General features: G+C 40.4%; 1 protein-coding gene across 6 annotated transcripts in view; it reads left to right on the top strand.

The window, feature by feature from the left end:
- The first annotated feature begins 619 nt into the window (after positions 1-619).
- SETX (senataxin) overlaps positions 620-22,846 on the top strand; it is a 94,070-nt gene continuing 71,843 nt past the window's right edge. For 4 of the 6 annotated variants that reach the window (XR_010322978.1, XR_010322979.1, XM_064291273.1 and 1 more), the window contains exons 1-5: positions 620-748; positions 1,731-1,846; positions 12,154-12,337; positions 13,582-13,792; positions 17,279-17,388. Coding sequence is in view for 4 of the 6 variants with exons in the window: in XM_064291273.1 (XP_064147343.1) it covers positions 12,161-12,337; positions 13,582-13,792; positions 17,279-17,388 (498 nt within the window). In the remaining 2 variants the exon portion in view is untranslated. Of the gene's footprint in view, positions 749-949; positions 974-1,730; positions 1,847-7,981; positions 8,046-12,153; positions 12,338-13,581; positions 13,793-17,278; positions 17,389-22,846 lie in introns of those variants that run through there. The other 2 variants (XM_010587549.3, XM_064291274.1) reach the window with 2 other exon arrangements.

The following is a 22,846-nucleotide window of genomic DNA, read 5'->3' on the forward strand; positions in this document are numbered from 1 at the left end:
TTGGAATCCACCAGCCGCTCCTTGGAAACCCTATGGGGCAGTTCTACTCCGTCCTATAGGGTCGGTATGACTGAATCGACTCACCGCAACGCGTTCGGTTATATACATACTATTCCCCTAACATGGAAACTCTATGGGGCAGATCTACTCTGTCCTATAGGGTCGCTATGAGTCGGAATCGACTCCACGGTAGTGGGTTTGGTTTTGGTATTCTCCTAAACTACATTTCGATTACATATACTTTAAGTCTTTAAATAGAAAAAAACTCATTCGCAATCCGTAACACTGAAGTTGAAACTCCTGAGGCTTTGAAAAAAAGGAAAAAAAAAAATCTCAAAAGACGGAACCGAAACCGGAGGAAAATTGCCGCTGAACCTGTTCTAACCGATGAAGTCACGGATCTGTACCCACTCCGGTGGGCTCACTTCACTGATCGGCGACAAACTTTCCACACCCGTACGCTCCTGATTGGCCGTGCCCCAGCAGGCCGGAAGTGAGGTACCGTCCGGCGTCCCAACAAGCCGGGTTGCCGCTTTGCACGTCCCGCCCCCCGGGGTACCAAAACAAGAAAAAAGCGGCCGGGGCGGGGCCTGTGAACGGCCGACCTCGCGGAGGAGGCGGAGCTTTTGGTCGCGGCGACCGCCGGTTGGGTCGCCGAGGGCGGAGTGGGGCTGCGCTGCAGCAGACGCGGCCAGGTCGGAAGGACCGGACTTCCGCCCCTTCCGGACTGTGAAGCGGAGGCATGGAGGTAGGCTAGCGGCCGCCGTGAGACCGAACGGGTTGAAGAAAACTGTAGGCATGCGGCCGCGGGCTGATCCCGTGGGAGCACGCGCGTGGCGAGTGCGCGCGGGGTCGGGTCGAGTAACCGTCGCGGCGCGCGAGGGCCTGGCGGGTGGGGGAGGGGCGACGCGAGCCCCGCCGCCCCCCTTAGCGAGTCGCCGCGCCTGAGGCAGGAGCACCCCTTCGGCGTCTGGTAGGCCACCCGTCTCTGTGCCACCTGCACTTCAGGCTCCCGGGCGCTGGGACCCATTCCCTTCCTGTCAGTCCCGAGAGTCTGCACCGCGGTCTTGTGTGAGCTGTTTTTGGTTCGGTATTGCGTAGTTTCCTTGACGGTGAGCGGGGAGATTGGTCGGAGTCTTGCTTTTAACAATCTCTGTTGGGTCGACGCCCCGCCTTCCTCCTGCTTCTAGGTCTCTGCCTTTGGCGAGTGTATTGATCACGAATGGCCACCTGAGCTCTCCCTGCCCCATATAAAGGGGATGGAGCGTTGACATCACGCCTGAGAGGATTTGTTTGCTTTCCCCCCTTTCAGGCATTGATGAATGTACCAAAGACTCGCCAGGACCCAATGCGAAATGGGCATGGCTGCTTTAGGGGAAAAGAACCCCATGATGATGAGGAGGAGGAGTTTGCTATTTGGAATGACAGAAATGAGTTAGTTACTGATGATACTAGGGCTCAAGTTACCTGTTCTTGCTAATTTGGGGGCGTTTTTGATGAAGTGCTTAGCTGTCTTAGGAGCAAACATGGGACTGAGACTAGGAGTCAGAATCAACAGTTCCACCCTTGATTTGTAACCTTTGTTTCCATGGGTTAGTCGCCTAACCTCTCTGAGCTTGAGCTTCCTTATCAGGTGGGAATGTCCGTCTCTGTAGGGCTCATGTGAGGCACAGATGAGATAAAGAGTATAAAGACTTTAAATATCAGGCTTGTTCCTTTTTTCATTTCAGAAATGGTCTTTTGGGGCCAGAGTCTGGGTATATATGAATGCAAAGCCTCACCCATTCACAGATAAACCCAGGAATCTTGGCTGACAGGATCGCTTTGCTGTAGGCCATTTGCCCAGGTAAGTATTCTTTAAATGAATATTTAAAATATTTTTCAGTCACCATGTTCTAAGCAGTGGAGTTAGATATATAGGGCAGGTCCTTGCCCTAACAGACTCAGAATTGGTGAGGATGGGGCAGTTGAGTGAAAAACAGATGAACAGGAGTTTGGATCGACATGGTAAGTACAATGATGGAAACATATTCAGAGTCCTGAAGGGATAGAGAAGAGGGTCATCAAAGACTGATTGAAAGGGAGAGGGTGGGTCGCACAAGTCTTCCAGACACCATGACACTCTGCTTTTCAAACCTGGTTTTCTATTAGAATCACTGGTGAAGTTCTTTCAAATTAATCTGAATTTTATCAGTAGGATTTCATCATCTACATTTTTTAAGTTCCCAGGGTGATTCTGATGTACATTCAGGGTAAAGAACCAGGCAGAAATACGGAAGATGGGTGGGTATTCAAGGCAGATAGAAGAACTTCCATAAAGTCAAAAAAACCCAAACCCGTTGCCATTGAGTCAATTCCAATTCATAGCAACCTCTATATAGCAACCTCTATAGGGAATACCAAATATGAAGAATTTTACGAAGAACAAGTGAAGGGAGGTAAGTGTGGGAAAATGGCAAGAGATGGTGCTGAAGCCAGAGTTTGGAGGGCCTGTGTGTTGAGCTGAAAAGTTTAAATTTTATCCCAGAATTGTGGAGGAGTCATTTGTGCTTTGAACTCTGACAATATGTCTTAGTTACCTAGTGCTGCTGTAACAACTACCACAAGTGGATAGCTCTAACAAACAGATTTATTCTCTGACAGTCTAGGAGGCTAGAATTATGAATTCAGGGTGCCACCTCCAGGGGAAGGCTTTCTTTCTCTGTCAGCTCTGGGGGAAGGTCCTTGTCATCAGTCTTCCCTGGTCGAGGAGCTTCTCAGCAAAGGAACCCCACGTCCTTTGGATGAATCATTCTCCTCTGGATGCGCCGTTCTCCGGGCTCTTGTTTCTTGGTGGTATGAGGTCCCCCATGTCTCTTTGCTTGCTTGTCTCTTTTACATCTCAAAAGAGATTGAATTTAGACACAACCTAATCTTAGAGATTGAGTCCTGCCTCATTGACATAACTGCTGCTAATCCTGCCTTGTTAACATCAAAAAGAAAAAAACCCAAACCCTGTTGCAGGTGATTTGATTCCGGACTCCGATTCATAGCAAACCCTATGGGACAGAGTAGAACTGCCCTGTAGAGTGTCCAAAGATTTCCTGGTGGGTTTGAACTGCTGACCTTTTGGTTAGCAGCCATAGCACTTAACTACTGTGCCATCAGGGTTTCCTCATTAACATAAAGATAGGATTTACAACACATAGGAAAATCACATCAGGTGACAAAATGGTAGATAATCACTCAATACTGGAAATCATGGACTAGCCACGTTGACCCGTATTTTAGGGGGACACAATTCAATCCTTAGCACAATATTTAGGAGGAAGAGTTGGTGGTGGATCAAAAAAGAGACAGATGAGGTTGGCTTCTAGACGAGGTAGTAACCCTGGCAAATAATGAAAAATGCAGTTGGTCTGAAAAAGCCCAGATGTAATTAAGGAGATAGGCTCTATGGAACTCATAAAATTGGGAGTGAAGGGAAGATTAAAAAAAACCCACTGCCGTCAAGTCAATTCCAACTCATAATGACCCCATGGAATTTCCAAGGCTGTAAATCTTTACTGAAACAGACTGCCACATCTTTCTCCCATGGAGGTGGTGGTGGTTTCGAACTGCTGACCTTTGGGCTAGCAGTCATTCACTTTACCTACTGTGCCACCAGGGTTCCTAAAGGGGATATCCAAACCTGTTGCCGTTGAGCCGACTCTGACTCATAGCGACCCTATAGGAAAGGATAGAACTGCCCCATAAAGTTTCTAAGGAGCAGTTTGTGATTAAAACTGCAGACCTTTTGATTAGCAGCTGAGCTCTTAACCACTGTGCTGCCAGGACTCCTTGGAACTCAGAGATGGGAGTGAAGAGAGGATAAAAAACAAACAAGCAAAAAAAAAAAACAGACCCACTGCTGTTGAGTCAGTTCCGACTCAGCAGCCCTGTAGGGTTTCCAAGGCTGTAAGTCTTTACGGAAGCAGACTGCCACATCTTTCTCCTGTGGAGCTGCTGGTGATTTCAAACTACCAACCTTTTGGTTAGCCCTCTATTGGCTTTACCCACTGTGCCACCAGGGCTCCTAAAGGGAAGTTACCAAAACCTAGTATAGGATAATTCCCAGGTTACTGGTTTGAAAACTGAATGGATGATAATGCCATCAATATAGGGAATACAGGACTAATGAGAGATTTAAGTTAAAGACTTCCTTCTGTTTGCTTTGAGACATGAATAGAGATACACTGTATGCAGTTGGATATTGAATATATGGGTCTGGAGTTGGTGGAAAAGGTCTAGGCTGTCATTTACTGAGTAGCTGGAACATAGTTATGCATTGCATTAAGAGTTTTAAATTTATTCTCAGTCTTTGGAAAGCTTCAGTATAGGTAGTAGTTGAAGCAGTGGTTTGAATTAGGTCACCTGGGAGGAGAGTATTGAAGAGGGAAGAGTCCTGAGGATAAGCCTTTGGAAACTTTGATATTTAGAAGAGGACGAGACAATTGCAAAGGAGATTGAGGAGGAAAATGACAGGAAAACTGTGCGTTGTCTTAGCTAAGGAAAGTATCTTCCTATGCTTTGTTGGGGCGGGGGAGGGTCAAGTAAAGAACCTATTTAATTTGATAATACGGAAATTATGAGGAACTTTTATGAAAACTTTCAGTGGACTGTAAGAGTAGAATCCAAAGTGCAAAGGCGATAAAGTAGGAGGTGGTAAATCTACGTTTTTTCAAGAAGCTTAGCTGGGAAGGGTAAAAGAAAGTGATTGTTATTTGAGATTTCTGGCTAGCTAATATTGAGAAATGATATCCCAAGGATGAGTCTGTGAAAAATCATGGCCTGTGCCTCTGATGAAGCATAGTATATTACTGACACTCTTTTTCCTGCTTGGGAATTGGTTTTATTTTCTGCCCTGCAGCTTGGGGATTGCATGGACAGCCTAATTCTGTGTGGTTCAATAATGATTCCAAGCAGTTAAAATAAAATCTGATGTGATTAACAAAACAGACTTCAGGAAGAGCTCAGAGCTTTATGAAAACAGGATGCATGGTCATTTATAAGTTTTTCTTGTAAAGGAAGATTAAAAATTGACCCTGTTGAGATTTCCTGGTCTTAGCTATCAGGCCAATAGCAATTTTCGATTTGGGAACATAACCTCATTATGACCTATTGAGAAGAATCATAGAAGCACACGTTTCTGTTGTTGACATGCAGTACAGCATTATCCTCTATTTTGTTTATTTCATGGCACTTACATGTTCCGTGGCAATAACTTCCATCTACTTTGAGAAAATGTAGTCCTGCTTTCTGGGGTGTGGAACCAGGCTACCTCTCTTTTTGCATGAGACAAAAAGCAGACTCCTAATTTTATTTTTTGCTGTCTGCTATTATTTTAAAGTACACAGTGCTTTATTCGCCTTTGAGTCTCTTAATTTTTTTTTTAATTTTATTGTGCTTTAAGTGAAAGTTTACAAATCAAGTCAGTCTGTCACATATAAGCTTATATACACCTTACTCTCCCCCTAATGAGTCAGCCCACTCCCTCCTTCCAGTCTCTCCTTTCGTGACGATTTTGCCAGTTTCTAACCCTCTCTACCCACCTATCTCCCCTCCAGACAGGAGATGCCATCACAGTCTCAAGTGTCCACCTGATACAAGTAGCTCACTCTTCATCAGCATCTCTCTCCAACCCATTGTCCAGTCCCTTCCATGTCTGATGAGTTGCCTTTGGGAATGGTTCCTGTCCTCGGCCAACAGAAGGTTTGGGGACCATGACCGCCGGCATTCTCCTAGTCTCAGTCGGACCATTAAGTCTGGTCTTTTTATGAGAAGTTGGGGTCTGCATCCCACTGATCTCCTGCTCCCTCAGGGGTTCTCTGTTGTGCTCCCTGTCAGGGCAGTCATCGATTGTGGCCGGGCACCATCTAGTTCTTCTGGTCTCAGGATGATGTAAGTCTCTGGTTCATGTGGCCCTTTCTGTCTCTTGGGCTCATAGTTATCGTGTAACTTTGGTGTTCTTCATTCTCCTTTGATCCAGGTGGGTTGAGACCAATTGATGCATCTTAGATGGCCGCTTGTTAGCATTTAAGACCCCAGACGCCACACTTCAAAGTGGGATGCAGAGTGTTTTCATAATAGAATTATTTTGCCAATTGACTTAGAAGTCGCCTTAAGCCATAGTCCCCAACCATCCGCGCCCCCGCCCTTGCTCCACTGGCCTTTGAGGCATTCAGTTTATCCAGGAAACTTCTTTGCTTTTGGTCTAGTCCAGTTGAGCTGACCTTCCATGTATTGAGTATTGTCCTTCCCTTCACCTAAAGTAGTTTTTATCTACTAACTAATCAGTAAATAACCCTCTCCAACCCTTCCTCCCTCCCCCCCGTGGTAACCACAAAAGTATGTTCTTTTCAGTTTATACTGTTTCTCAAGATCTTATAATAGTGGTCTTATACAATATTTGTCCTTTTGCCTCTGACTAATTTCACTCAGCATAATGCCTTCCAGGTTCCTCCATGTTATGCAGTGTTTCACAGATTCGTCACTGTTCTTTATCGATGCATAGTATTCCATTGTGTGAATATACCATAATTTATTTAACCATTCATCCGTTGATGGACAGCTTGGTTGCTTCCAGCTTTTTGCTATTGTAAACAGCTGCAATAAACATGGATGTGCATATATCTGTTCACGTAAAGGCTCTTATTTCTCTAGGGCATATTCCGGGGAGTGGGATTTCTGGGTTGTATGGTAGTTCTATTTCTAACTTTTTAGGAAAACACCAGATAGATATCCAAAGTGGTTGTACCATTTTACATTCCCACCAGCAGTGTGTAAGAGTTCCAATCTCTCCGCAGCCTCTCGAACATTTATTAGTTTGTGTTTTTTGGATTAATGCCAGCCTTGTTGGAGTGAGATGGAATCTCATTGTAGTTTTAATTTGCATTTCTCTAATGGCTAATGATCGAGAGCATTTTCTCATGTTTTTTCTCATGTATCTGTTAGCTGCCTGAATATCTTCTTTAGTGAAGTGCGTGTTCATATCCTTTGCCCACTTTTTGATTGGGTTGTTTGTCTTTTTGTGATTGAGTTTTAACAGAATCATATAGATTTTAGAGATCAGGTGCTGGTCGGAGATGTCATAGCTGAAAATTTTTTCCCAATCTGTAGGTGGTCTTTTTACTCTTTTGGTGAAGTCTTTAGATAAGCATAGGTGTTTGATTTTTAGGAGCTCCCAGTTATCTGGTTTCTCTTCGTCATTTTTGGTAATGTTTTGTATTCTGTTTATGCCTTGTATTAGGGCTCCTAACGTTGTCCCTATTTTTTCTTCCATGATCTTTATCGTTTTAGTCTTTATGTTTAGGTCTTTGATCCACTTGGAGTTAGTTTTTGTGCATGGTGTGAGGTATGGGTCCTGTTTCATTTTTTTGCAAATGGATATCCAGTTATGCCAGCACCATTTGTTAAAAAGACTATCTTTTCCCCAATTAACTGACACTGGGCCTTTGTCAAATATCAGCTGCTCGTATGTGGATGGATTTATATCTGGGTTCTCAATTCTGTTCCATTAATTTTATTTTTTAAATGATATTTTGTTGTCGGTGAATGTTTACACAGCAAATTAGGTTCCCATTTAACGATTTTTATGCATATTGTTTCATGCCGTGGATTACAAGTTTTCACTTTTTCACAATATGTCATCTTTCTGATTATTTTCATTCTGTTTGTTCTATTTCTAGCTTCCCTTCCCCTCCTTGCCTTCTCGTTTTTGCTTTTCAGTAAATGTTGATTGGTCTCATATAGTTGATTGTTCAAGGGAGCCCATTACTCATGGGTAATATTGTTTATTTTAGAAGCCAATCTGTTATTTGGCTGAAAGGTAACCAGCAGAAATTGCTTCAGTTGCATTAAGTTTTTGAAGTTTAAATGCACTGTGAACTGTTATCTACCAAAATCATGCTTGAAACAAGTGATGTTTGAGAAATCTCCATGATGTTTAACTTTCTGTTCTTAGGTCTTCTAAGTTCATTCCCTACACTGAATTAGATCAACGGAAAAAAACAGCTTATGTGAAGTCGGTGAGCTCCCTATTATTATGTTGATCTTTCAGGTATAAGAAATTCTCTTTCAAATAAAATAATTTTATATTCTGCAAAAACATAGTGAAGACCTCATCTATTATGTTACCCTCTATCCCCTAGTCTGTAGCATGCTTGCATGCAACAGGTTTTACTGAAATATAGTTGAAGTAGAATTAGTGCCAGGAAAGAGCTGGGCTCTTCAGTTGAACTCGTGTACTTTCTTTTGTTCACATGAAAACTGTGTAACTGATCATGGCTATTCTCTTTGCTCTGCTTTTGAGGAAGTTCCTAATTTAGGACTTAGTGAAATTCTAAATACGTTTTGATTTCTCTTGTTTTTTTTTTCTTTTTAAATCTCTGTCTTAAGTGTCTTTGTATGTATGCAACAATGTTGAAAGCTAACCACAAATTCTTTTTAGAAGCATGAGGAAAGTATAAAATTAATATTTAATAAATTTAAAAACTCAATTCACAAAGCAAATACCTGTGTATTATTTTATTTATGCAGTTACATATAATTATTTCGTCATGGGTGTAAGAAGAAATTAAGGAATTAAAAAAATTCATTTCTTTTGGGAAGTGGTATTATGCTATAAAAGCTTTGCAGCAAAATGCAATTTCTGTCAATATGTTAACTGATTTCCCATTAGCAAAGATTATGCACAGTGGATTTTGGAGGGTATCTGTTCAAAAAACCTTATATTGCCAAGTTTCCGTATTCAAATATTCAGTGACTTGGATTAGGTTTCTTAACTTTGTATTGTCCCCTCTTCCTCCTTGCAAAGAAACTTTTTAGACATCTTTTCCTAATTGCCCCCCCTCATGAAATTTTAATACCACAGATATATGTGCTAAATAAAGATTAGGACTTTCTTGATGGCCTCAAACTGATATTCATCCCCTTGAAGGTGATATGAGAGTGCATGAGTGTTAGGTCCATTATGTTCATGAAATAAATTTTATCATTGAACAGTTGACTTTGTGAGTTTTTTTCCTCCATTAGACTGATGTTTTATATCTCTTGGATAGTTAATTTAAGGTCAAGTTTCTCAAGATCAGGTCTGTTGTATAATTTCTTGCCTCAATCCCCAATCAGTATTTTCATATGAATGAACACTTTCCTTGATTCTGCCCGGCATGGGTTTCTACCTTTTGCTGTTGCAAACTGACTAATAGTTGTTAGTTTAGATAATACACATTTGGTTTTTCTAACGTTTTTCACATGATTAGACTGGGGTGGTGGGGTAGCTATGAGTAGAAATCTATTCAACAACAACCCAAGAGTTGAAATTCCCTTCTCATCCCATTGTGTGTTTGTGTGTGGGGGGCAGGTAACCAACATGACTTACCACTGGTAATGTTAACCTTGATCAGGTTTGCCAGGCATCTCCGTTGCAAAGTTACTGTTTTTCCCTTTACACACTTTTCTTTGGAAGTGGTTCTCCCTAAGTGCAGCTAAGACTCGAAGGGGGAATTTAGCCCCACCTCCTGGAATAGGGAGTAGGTATGTATATTATTTTTAATTCTTCTGTGAGAAAGATAGAAACACCCTGGTGGCGTAGTAGTTAAGTGCCGTGGCTGCTAACCAAAGAGTTGGTAGTTTAAATCCGCCAGGCACTCCTTGGAAACTATGGAGCAGTTCTACTCTGTCCTATAGGGTTGCTATGAGTCGGAATCGACTCAACGGCACTGGGTTTGGTTTCTGGGTTTGAGGAAGATTTGTCTTTCTCTCCCATTTGTTTATTTATTCAGTCATTTGTATCAGTATGGATTTTTGTATATTTTATACTTTAGGTTATAATCCAAGATTACGTTATTTTCTTTCTCATATTATTTCAGCTTTGGCCACTGGGGACCTCTTTCAGGTTGTCTCCTGTGGTGAAATGAGTTCCTTTATGTGGCATTTTGCCCTGGTTCTTTGTAAAAACAGCTTGAGAGATCTTCACCCTAACCCCTGAGGAGTTATTTTTGCCCTAGTTTTCTACCCCAGAGGGTCTGTTACTTTTGCTAGGTTGATTGAATTACCTGGGTAAGCTGTAAATAGCTTGGTTTGATACATTTTGTCTGGCCCTGGGCTGCAGCCTGCCCTGTGATTGGTGTGCACCTTGAAGTAATTGGTCAATATACCATGCAAATGAAGTGATTGTAGTCTATGCAGATAAGGTGGCTATAGCTTACTATGCAAATGAAGTATCAATGGCATACCGAGAGGAGATTGGTCCATTTGTGGTTCCTCTCTGGAAGAGGCCAATCCTTGAAATCGACAAGGAATTGTGTGTTTAAGCAGCCAACCCCACAGAGGTTTTTGAGACAGAAGCAGGAGGAAGAGAGAGAAGCAGCAGAGAGAGGAGGCAAGGAACCTCCCAAAAGAGCTGTAACACCAGTCAAGGGGTATAACATTGAAGACAGTGAGAGGCTCAGAAGGGGCCCAGCGGCAGAGCCAACGGCAGTGGGCCTGGGAGAGAGCTGGTAGCAATGAACACAGAAGGGGCCCCACGGCAGAGCCGGCAGCAACAAACAGCAGGGCCAAGAAGAGCGTATTCTCAGGGACCAAGACAAGCCTGCATGAGGGGGCCGAGGGTAGGCCAGCACAGCCAAGAGGAGCTGAGAGAGTTGTCTTGCACTGAAGAAGGGAGGCCCTGTGTGCTTCCTGATGATGGTCCTGATTTGTAACCTCTTGATCCTGATCCTAGATTGTACCCGGTTACTTCCCTAATAAATCACTTAACTGTAAGTACGATTCACGAGTTCTGTGAAACATTGCAGAGAATTACCAAACCCAAATGAGGGAGGGAAAGTGGCCATTGTCAGAAATGGAGTGATAAAGCAGCTTGGGGAATGTAGAAATCTGGGATATAGTTGACCTCTGCCTCATCAAAATTGATTTTGTGCTGATGCTTATATTTGAAGTTATTTGTACAACTCCTGTGTCCCTTTGACATCTCCCCAACTTTTTGCAGTATGAGCACTTCCTTCCTTTCTGACACTATAAGATACTCTAGTCTGGTCTGGTTCTGACCTAACCTATCCTTTATTTTTATCAATGCAGACATTTGCTTTTTGTTTAGACATGAGACACTTTACTAACAATGACCTTTCTTTTAGCTTTCTACATGCCTTTAGTTAGTGATAAAAATACAGGACCTTAGCTTGTTTTTGTTACACCTCATTAGATTTCATCCATGGAGATCTCTTTGGAGTCTGGTCTCCATCCTACTTGCTAATGCCCTCAGTTTCATGTTCTCTGCAGTTCTGATAAATCTGCCTCATGTATCTTCACTCACACCTTTGACAAATGTGGTTCCTTGGACTTCTCTTGCCTTCTGGTTCCCTCTTGCTACTTTGCTGTCTTTGCGATGGCTAGGACTTGGAAGATTATTTCGCCTTAGCTGTTTGACTGGATGGTGGAGGCTCTGATATGAAAACAAATTATCTAAAATGGAAGGCAGGCAAATACTGTACATATTAAGCTTAGTAGCAATAGGTTGTTAACATTTGTAGCTTATTAGAGTTTACAATGTGTTGAAGAGCAGTGAGTTATGATCAGTGATTCACACACATACACACATACTCATCTATGTGTACTTTCTAATCAAGAGAAAATCCTTTTCTATATGGATTTTTGTTACTGGTACAGGTTCCTATTTATGAATTTTTTTATTTCCAGGATTTCTGGAACATAGCCTCTGGGACTGTGAAAGATTTCCAGAGCTTTTGATTGGTTCCAGTACATCACTAGAACAATCTAAAATCTGTACTTTGAAAACATGTTGATAATTCTGTCCATCAGTACTACATAGTTTTGAGCCTCCTTTGTAGCACAGCTCTGTATTGGTTTATGGTATTTATTACCAGCAAAGTGCTTTCATATCATTTCTCTGTATTTTTCATGTGTCAAAGGTAAGGTTTTTAAGAGTGGGCACAGATCTGAGTTGAGTCGTTCGTTGTTATGCCAGTCAGCAGAGTGCTCTGGCTGTGGTAAAGGCACATTTTGAGTTGCAGATCAGGGCCACTGGTAGGAAGTGTGTGTATTCACACAAAATAGGCCTGAGATTTAAAAAAATTTTTTTCTTTAGTTTTTAGCTGTCTTCTTTTCTGAATATAGGTACAGAATGAGCACATGTTGTTGGTGTACGCCTGGTGGTGGTTCCACCGTTGACTTCCTACAGCGCTATGCAGCCAGGACCCATACCAGTGAATTTCAAACAGCTGATGAAGACCTCTGCTATTGCTTGGAGTGTGTGGCTGAATACCATAAAGCAAGAGATGAATTGCCATTCTTGCATGAGGTAATTTAGATTAGATGAGCAATATTTGTAAAAGCTTAATAACTAGGAAGAGAATAAGTTTAAACTCTATTGGAAGCATTCAGGTACATGATGCTGTGGTTTAAACCCTGAAGGCTAGTATAGCTGCCCCTCCACTACCCTGCCCATTGACTGGGACCTAGTAGGTACTGAGTAAACACTTCCTGACTAGTAGAATGGAGTTGAAACCTAAAGGAGAATTTTATGTTCCATTAATCATTTTGGTAGAAAATCAGTTTTAGGAAAAATTATGTGTGGGGCTTTTTTTTTTTTTCTTTTTCCTATAATAATTTATTTGAGAATATATACAGTTTGGGTTCTTTTTCTCATGTCAGTATATTTGACGTGCCTAAATGGCTTTTTTTTTTTTTTTTAATGGCTTGGTTGTTTTCATTATTGGTTAATAGTTCTTTTTTTTTTTCTTCACTTTTAACGAGTAAATGGTATAAAACTCTTAATGGCAACTATATTTTTTAGTCATAGTAGGCAAGGTGAAAGAACTCTAAATTAGCCGTCAGCCATTGCCGTTGAGTCGGTACTGACTCATAGCCACCCTATAGGACAGAGCAGAACTGCCCCATAGAGTTTCCAAGGAGCACCTGGTAGATTCGAACTGCCAACCTTTTAGCTAGGAGTCGTAGCACTTAACCACTGCTCCACCAAGGGTTTCCAAATTCTAAATATGTGACAGAATATTTGGTTTATTGTATTTATCTAATGAAAAACTTAACAGATCATGTAGATGTGTAAGATATTTAGAGGAAGAGAGGTTGATTAGTTATGAATTTCTGTTGAGAAAACTTTTGCATTTATAAAGCTTTTTCATTATGAAGCAAGCCAGTGTCTTTATCCTAAAGCCGAAGTTTTAAGGTAAGTACTATGGCTAGAACATAGAAGGGCAAGACATAAAAGGCCTAGTTCATGCCTTTGACAAAGAAGCTCTAGCTTCTCATTTCACCTTGAATATAGTTGGGAGGAATATTATGCTATTTACAGCAAAAGTGTGTAAAAGAAGTGTTTAAACATTTCTTTGTACTTAATCTTACGAAAGCAGCCATGTTTAGTGACTGTTTTCTTTAAATAAATCTAATATGCGATACGTAGTATGTCTTTAAACTTATAAATTTTTATGTTTAGGAAAAGGTTTTCTAGAAGGATAATCGTATTTAACATATTTTGTTGATATTAAGATATAAAACACACTGCCCATTTTTCTCTTCCTGTAGGTTTTATGGGAATTAGAAACTTTACGTCTCATAAATCATTTTGAAAAATCCATGAAAGCAGAAATTGGAGATGATGATGAATTATATATAGTAGACAACAATGGAGAAACACATTTGTTCGACTTTACTGGCCAAGACTTTGAAAATAAGCTTCGAGTTCCTCTTCTTGAAATACTGAAATATCCTTACCTACTTCTACATGAGCGTGTTAGTGAGTATCTTCAGTATTCCTCAAGTTATATTGGTTTTATTATTTTAAAAATTGTAAGGATTTAGGTTTATCTATATTGGAAATTTGATTACTAAACATATAGTTAGGGTACTTAATATTATTTTTCCCCAACATTTTGTTACAGCAGTTTTCAAACATACAGAGTGGTTGAAAGAATGATACAGTGAACACCGTATACCCACCACATCGATTCTACAATTTTTAACGTTTTACAGTATTTGTTTTATCGCATAATTATTTATCTGTCCATTCAGTTCATTTTCATTGTTACAATTTGTTTATAACAGGATTTCTCAACCTTGGTGCTTATGATGTTTTGGACTGGGTAATTCTTTGTTGTGGGGCGCTCCTTCCTTGTAGGATGAGTAGCAGCCCCAGCCTCTACTCACTACATGCCGGTGGAACACACACCCTCAGTATGGCACCAAAAGTGTTGCCAAATGTTGTCAAATGCCCTTGGGGGCAAAAATCAGTCCTGGTTGAGAATCACCGGTCTGCAGTAATTTTCACTAATCATCGTGGCATAGTGTATTATGGCTATATAGATTTTGGTCATTTTTATTTGCATTTCTTAATATGAATGTCTTAAGAGCAAGAACATTTTCCTAATCTATCAAATCCTAACAAAATAATATTTAATCCATATTCAAATTTTCCACTCGTCACAAGAAGTGTTTTATGGCTGATTTGTTTAGAATCTAGTCAGGCCACGTTGCATTTGGCTTATACTTCTTTTGCCTGTTTTAATCTGAAATGAGTCTCCCCTTTTTTTCTTTTTAGTATTTATTTTATTTTTGATGAAAATATACACAGGTCATATAGCCATTCAACAATTTCTGTGTATATATTTCAGTGATATTGGTTACATTCTTCATGTTGTGTCACCGTTGTGCTGACTCTCTCTATATTGTTTCACCACCATTGTCTTAGACTTATGGCTGCATAAGCTACTCATCTGCCTTAGAGTTACTGTTGTCAGTTTGTTTTGATATAGATAATTCTTCAAAGGAGTGTGGTGCTCAAGGCGAACATTCTTTACTAATTTGGCTAACTGTTGCCTAGTATGAAGATGACTTTAGAGGATGGTTTCCATTCAAGGTTCAAAAATATTCTCAGCGCAACAGATTCAGGGGTTCTTCCATCCTTGACAGGTCCATTATATCTGGATTCTATAAGAAATTTTAAATTCTCTTCCTTCCCTTTTGATCAGGGCTCATCTATAGAGTCCTTGATCAAAACGTTCAGTAATGATACTTGGGTACCATCCAATTCTTCTGATCTTGTGGCAAAGGAGGCAGTAAGTAGTTCATGGAGGCAGTTAGACCTGCAGCCCAGTTCCTTCTCTGATTCCTGGGTCTCCTTCCTCTGTTGCTCCAGGCAAATAGAGACCAGTTGTTGTATCTTGAATGGCCACTCACAGACTCTTAAGACCTCAGACACTACTCACTGAACTGGGGGATAGAACAAAACCAAAACCAGGCCCACTACTGTGGAGTCGATTCTGAGTCATAGGGACCCTATAGGACAGAGTAGAACTGTCCCATAGGGTTTCTAAGGAGTGGCTGGTGGATTTGAACTGCCAACCTTTTGGTTAGCAGCTGAGCTCTTAACCACTGGAGGCAGAACAAAAACTATAAAAACAGTATTAGGCCAATTGGCTGGATAGTCCCATGACCCTAAACCTTCGAACCAAGAGAATTAACCCCATGAGGTGGTTGGTTGTATCTAAGGAGTTTCAGCAACTGCATCCTCTTTTTTCTGCTGAGCAGAGGGGTTGCTGCTGCTGTTGTAAAATTATATAAAACTACATTTGCCATTTCACCCTTTTTCTGGTGTACAGCCTAGTGATACCAGTTACATTAGTCAAGTTGTGTAACCATTACCCTTAATTAATGCCAGTTTTTCCATCAACATAGGCATAAACTAACTACTTCCCAGAGAATGATTCCTTTTCTCCCTCCCCCTCCTACCCTAGGTAACCACTGATAACTGTTTGTTTCTATGTATTTACCTGTTCTTGTCATTTCACATGGAGCCCTGGTGGCACAGTGGTTAAGATCTCAGCTACTAACCAAAAGGTCAGCAGTTTGAGTCCAGCAGCTGCTCCTTGGAAACCCTACGGGACAGTTATACTCTGTCCTGTAGGGTCACTATGAGCCGGAATTGACTTGATGGCAGTGAGTTTTGATTTGTTTCATGTAAGTGAGGTTAGACAGTAATTGTCCTTTTGTGATTGACTTATTTTCACTCAGCATGATGTCTTTGAGGTTCATCCATGTGTAGCATGCATCAGGACTTTTATTTCTATTTATGGCTGAGTAGTATTCCATTGTATGTATGTACCACTTTTTGTTTGTTTATGCATTATCCATTGATGGGCACTTGAGTTGTTTCCAACTTTTTGCTAAAAAGAGCCTACTCATATACGCACAGTTATTTTTTTGGCCATGCGTTTGACTTGCTGAAGAGACTGTATGGTAGAATAATGTATTTTCTAGATTTTTCTGATTGCTTCTTTGTGATGTTTAACTTATTTCTCTAACTTCTGTATTTTCATTAAATGCAAAGGTAGTTCTTCTGTAAATCAATAAATTCTAAGTAATTAGATTTAAAATTCTAAGAAGGGAACTTTCAAACTCTTATTGAAGAAAAATGTATTCAAAAAAGTATATAAGCTTGACTTTTCACAAACTAAACATTTTGTGAAAATAGATCAAGAAACAAAGCATTACTAACACCCTAGAAGTTCCCCTCTTGCTCCTCCAGTCATTTGTCTCTCTCTCTAAAGACAACAACTATCCCTAAAAAATATGTTTTGAAGCTTGACAAACTGAAGTTGATACACCTAATAGGGTAAATGTATGAGCCTGTTTGGACACTTCTCAAAAGAAGAGTAATGAGGAATTTTTTATAAAGCAGCAGGAATTAGAATGGTGCTAGTGTAGGCCAGTGGAACAAAATAGAGGGTACAGAAGTAAGCCACATATATTTGAGGAATTTAGTGTTTGGTAATGGCAGCCTTTCAGATCAGTGGTGAAAAGATGGATTATTCAATCAGTGGATTAGGACAACTAGATATTTGGGGAAAAAGCTGACTTCGTCTCTTACTCCTGTATCAAATAAAGTCCAGATGTATCAAAATGTAAAATGCAAATGAAATTAGACTTACACTTCTAAGAAGATACCCCATGGAGGTAATTATGCCAAGTGTAAAAGAAGATGTATGGACTAATAAAGTCTGAATAATTCATAATAATTCACTATGATCAACTGATTAATCTGTTACATAAGTAAAAATTATTTCTGCATTCACACACTATCAGTGTTTTTATGCCTGAGTTAAAAACAACAGAAAAGCTTTTTGTTTATTTATAGAACAAGGGAATCTTGTTCTGTACTTAGAGATTTAAGGAATCTTGATAAGTTGATAAGATTTATATCTTATATTTACTGCTTCCATTTTAGATGAATTATGTGTCGAAGCACTTTGTCGAATGGAACAAGCCAATTGCTCCTTTCAGGTTTTTGACAAACATCCAGGAATCTATCTGTTTTTGGTCCATCCCAATGAAATGGTAAGTGTGAACATGAGGCAGTGGTAAGTTATATGAGGGTTAGGTGATAGAAAAAACTTTTTTGTACATATGGTAGCTATAATAGATGTTTTTAGCAGTGGTTAAGAGCTCGACTGCTATCCAGAAAGGTCGGCAGTTACGAATCCACTAGCTCTTCCTTGGAAGCCCTCTGGGGTAGTTCTACCCTCTCCTATAGGGTTGCCATGAGTCAGAATCGACTTGACAGCAGTGGGTTATGGGTAGTGTGTATTTAGTATTGGCTAAACTTTTTTTTATTATTATTATAAAATTACTGTAGGTAAGTAGAGGGTGTTGTGGGGTCAAAGAAGAGGAGATCAAAGAGGATAGGAAATAATTTTTTAACAGTTGATGCTCAAGCTTAAAAGACAAGGAAGTATTTGAAGTGTTCATTCTTCACCAGTTAAAATATTTTCAAAAATTATTTTGATACAAGAGGAGATAAGCAATCCAAAAAAAGGGAAATCCCTCGGTGCTCAAAATGAAAGGGGACATAAAAATCAGAACAACGGGACTATTCTGACTGAGGTTGGAATTGATGGTCTCCAGTAGAATGGGAGAAAAATGTAGAACAACTCAAATTATTAAGAAAGGCTAGACTGACTGGACCATTTGAGACTAGAGGACCCCCTGAGACTGTTCCCGTGAGATAATCTTTAAACCTTGACTGAAACTATCCCCTGAGATCACCATTTAGCAAAAGAGCAGAGTGGCACACAAAATAAGGGTTATTCCCATCTGTACAAGACCAAAAGGTGAACATTTACTTTAAAGCACAGATGAGAATATAAGGGGGCAGGGAAACTAGAGCACTGGAAATGGAATAACCAAAGCACAGAGAATATTGACACGTTGCGAAAAATGTAACTAATGTCACTGAACATTTTGTGTGGAAGTTGTCAAATGGAAACCTAACTTGCTGTGTAAACTTTCACCAAAAACACGATAAAATATTGAGAAAAATCAGAACAGTGGTCAGGAACATAAGCAGAGAGCCACACCAGAGCATAGAGCTTATGGCTGGCATTCGATGTTTTATTACCATGTCGTAAGAGTACTCAGTGCTGCGGGTCCCATGTACATTGGCATCTAGAGCTAAGTTACTACGTTAAGCCAATAGTCATGAAGAGCTGCTCTGCCAGTATGAGGCAGGAAAGGAAGCATTTAAAAAAAAGGCAACCAAGATAGAAGTATGGCAGTGGGGATTCCAGTCAAGAAGATAGTGTAACCCCAATCTCCTCTGTGCCAAACGCGTAACGAAAAAATTCAAAAACAGAAAAAGGTATAGTCACGTCCTCCCCCCCAAAGTAAATGTTTCTGTGGACCAGAAATACAAAATGATAAATTGTGATATATCTGTAGGCCTGAGTGGCCAGAGGTGGCTGGGGGTTCAGCTTGTGAAGAAAAATAGAAATTATAAGTGTACTCCAGGTGAGGGAGAGAACTAGAGCTAAGCTTACTTAAAACAAGGGTGAGGCTCCCCTACCTGTGAAAGAGGGTTGACAGCAAGGTGCTCTCTGAGACTTGCTCTTTAAAAGCTGTGTTTTTAAAGACAAAGCAGGTCTAACCTAGCAACCGGGACCTTGGCTAAGCATTTGCAGGCCTGGTGCTGACTGAGTCTGCAGTATCTTTTATGTGACCAAAGGGTGGAAGTCCTGAGCTGTCAATATGATATCCACTTCTGGAATAGGACTCTGGGAGCTAGATAGAGACTATCTTTAGTTTACAGTTAAGGTTATAGATTGAGCAAGTGGAGGGGAGAAGAGACAAAAAAATCCCTACCTTGTCTAGCCAAGATCAGCACTGTTGACTCTTTCCCTTACCCGTAAGATCAACTATGGATGAACTTGAGAAAGAAGATAGAGAAAAGTAGGAGAAACTGTGGAATGACAAGTGCCTTGGATATACAACTCCAGTACCCATACCTGTGGCAACTAAAAAATCTGATCCTAATGAAGGCAGGAAGAAAGTCAGGGCAGTGCAGAATCCAGTGTATTTGTAAGAGGTGTGATTGTGAGATGTTGAGACGTGCAAGTAGGGGCCAGTTAACTCCTAATAGTTGCTTCAGCACTATCCTCTCTTGACTTCAAGGACTGAGGAATTAGTTTAGTAGTATCTTCTCCTAATGCTGTTTCTGGGAATAAAGGGTGAAACTCTGATGTTAGAAATTATATTGTAGACTGTTTGCAGACTCCTACCCCTGAAGTTACGGGGACTCAGCCAGACCTTCTTCTCTAGAGGGAAAATTAATTCACAGGTCAAAATAACAAATATTTGATGAACATAGATTTTAGTAGAAACAGAAATATTAGAACAATTTTCCAGTAATTAAAAATTATTATAAATGAACATGCTAAAATAGATAAGGGAAGATACCAGTATGAAATAAGAACTATAGAAAACCTAACAACAAGGCAGAATTACATGAAATACAAATAAAATTGAAAATACAATAAAAATTTCAGGAGATGGGATAGATAACAACGGGTACAGCTAAAAAAATGAGTTACTGAATTAGAAGACCAGAAATTCCCAAGGAAGAAGGAACAGACAAATAGAAAACAGAAAAGCTAAGAGATATGGAGGATGGAAAAGCCAACATGTGGATGTAAGAAGTTCTAAAAAGAGAAAAATAAAAATTGACTTGAAATATTTGGAAAAATAATGAAGAAAAATTTCCTGAAATTAAAAAAAGATGAGATCTCAATTATAAGGGCCAGAGTGCCTTTTTATAGAGTGTCGCAGAGGACGGAGAAGGAAAAATGTACTTAGACATAGAGTAGTGAAATTTAATAATACCAAAGGCATTCAGAAAGCCTCTTCCAAGAGACAATCATGGACAAAGATACAAGAATCAGAATGACATCAGACTTTAAACATTCACATTGGATGCAAGAAGACAGTGACATAATATTTTCAAAGTATCAAAGGAAAAGAGCTTAAGACTTAAAATTACATATTCAGCCAATCTACTACTGATGGGCGTATAATAAAATATTCTGTTCATACAAGGCCATAGAAGGTTTGCCACACAAAGATCCACACTGAACAAAGAACATAAGAGAGAACAACCCAGGAAATGTTGCAAGAGATGTATAAAGAGACTGTGGTAAAGTTTGTTGTTCAATACAAACCAACTTAAGTTCAAAGAAAGTGACTATGTTAACAATAACTTGGAATTAGTAATATCATGATGGAGTTAGGGAGACAAGGTGAGAGATGTGAGAGCATACTAAGTTTTCATTCTATTATGGCAGAGTTAGATAAGAATTATTTTAAAAAGTAAGGAATGTTTAAAAAGAAACAGTTCAGACATATAAACAGACTTAAGGATATCAATTTTTCAAAATGTAAGTGAACTGAATTTGTCGATTAAAAGACAAAGATGATCAGGTTAGATTATTTAAAAAAAAAAATCTAGATAGATGCTGCTTCCAAGAGACACGCCTAAAACATAAGAGCACAAAACGGTTGATGTAAAAGACGGAAAATGAAATAAAATAGACAAATAGTAACCTAAAAAAAGTTGGTGAAGCTACAGTAATATCAGCTAAAATAGACATGAGAACAGGAATGGAAATGGTTAGTGCATAATGACAAATGGTCCAGTTCATCACGAATATGAAGCAGTTTTAAATAAATATACGCTGGATAAAGTAGCCTTGAAATAATATGCTGCACTTATTGTTAGAACTACAGGGAAAAATAGATAAATTTATTATTGTAAGAGATTTCAATATAACATTCCTGGAATTAAAAAAAAAAAGAGAGATCTCAGATTGTAAGGACCTATAGAGTGTCAAAGAGGAGAGAGAAGGAAAAACCTGCCTAGACAGAATAATGAAATTTAAGAACATCGAAGACAAATGCAGACAACGTCTTCCAAGAGAATATCACAAAGTGAAAAGACAAGAATACTTCCGTACCTCAGGGACTTCCAGCCAACATTATGCCATAGATAAAAGTACCACACCGTCCTTCCACAAGAAAGACCCAAAAAACTATGTAAAAGAGAAAAACAAAATTCCTGGAACCCATAGTGTCAAACAGAAAGATAAAGAACTCAGCCAAACACCAAATGGAATAAGAAACTGACAGAGGACAGAGAGTGAGGAGAGATACATGTGGAGGTCTCCTATGAGCTAATGCAGCACAGATTCACAATCTTGGACTCCTGTTGGGGATCAACGGTAAGGGAGCATGGGAAAGTAGCTTCATGGAGCTCCCAGCAGGAGACAGAGCACCCGTTAACCAGCAATAAATGCTTTCCCACCCCCATCCTCTGCCCGCTGCCCTACCTCTGAGCTTCCTGGCTGGCTGCAGTGGCTTGGCCAGCCAGGAAGTGCAGTGTCCGTGCTGCTTGGATTCACCCTGTCCACGTCAGAGATCTGTGGACAGGGCGTACAGGAAAGCAGCTTCACGAAGTTCCCAGCAGGAGGCAGAGCACAGAGTAATGAACGATACACACTTTCCTAACCCGCATCCTAACCCCCTTTGGCCTCCTGTGCGTCCCACCAGCCACAGGCTATTGGCCAGGAGGCAACTGCTTTGGCCCTGGGCCACTTGGATTCACCCTACCCACACTGGCCAGCTCCCTGAGCTGGTGTTGCTTCTTTCTACTTCTTTTGGTTTCTTCTGTGCCTCCCACTACCTTCCCTCCTTTCTGTTTAACACCTGGCTCCGTGTGCCATTTTTGCTTCTTCTTTGGAAAGGCTGTGAAGCCCCGCTCGACTGGGGAGTCACTCCCCTGGCCTGTGACACTATGCTGGTGGGATCCCTGGGGCATTTTTTTTTTTCCTTGTTTTGTTCTGATTTTTTTCTTTTTTTTTTTTTTTTTGGTTTTTCTTTTCGTGGCTTGGGAGCCCCTTCTAGCTGGGCTGCACTGCACAGCTTAGGAGCCACTCCCCCAATCCGCACAGCCTGGTAGGTGGAATCCCTGGAGGCATTTCTTTTTTTCTTTTCACTTTCTGTCTCTCTTCATTTCTCAGTTCTCATCTCTCTATACTTACGTTCTTTTCCTGTCTCCTGAATACTTGGTGCTGTGTGACATCTCTACCTCTTCTAGCTAGGCTGTACTGCGCAGCCTGGGAGCTATTTCCTTGGTCTTTGCAACCGCAGCAGTGGGACCCCTGGGAGCTTTTCTTTCTTTTTTTTTTCTAATCTTTACTGTGCTTTAAGTGAAAGTTTACAAATCAAGTCAGCCCCTCATACAAAAACTTATACACACCTTGCTAAAACCAAAAAACCAAACCCGTTGCCGTTGAGTCGATTCCGACTCATAGCGACCCTATAGGACAGAGTAGAACTGCCCCCATAGAGTTTCCAAGGAACGCCTGGCGGATTTGAACTGCGGACCTTTAGGTTAGCAGCATGTAGCACTTAACCACTACGCCACCAGGGTTTCCTTCACACCTTGTACTCCTAATTGCTCTCCCCCTAA

This window comes from Loxodonta africana, chromosome 9, assembly GCF_030014295.1.
Source record: "Loxodonta africana isolate mLoxAfr1 chromosome 9, mLoxAfr1.hap2, whole genome shotgun sequence".
NCBI lineage: Eukaryota > Metazoa > Chordata > Mammalia > Proboscidea > Elephantidae > Loxodonta > Loxodonta africana.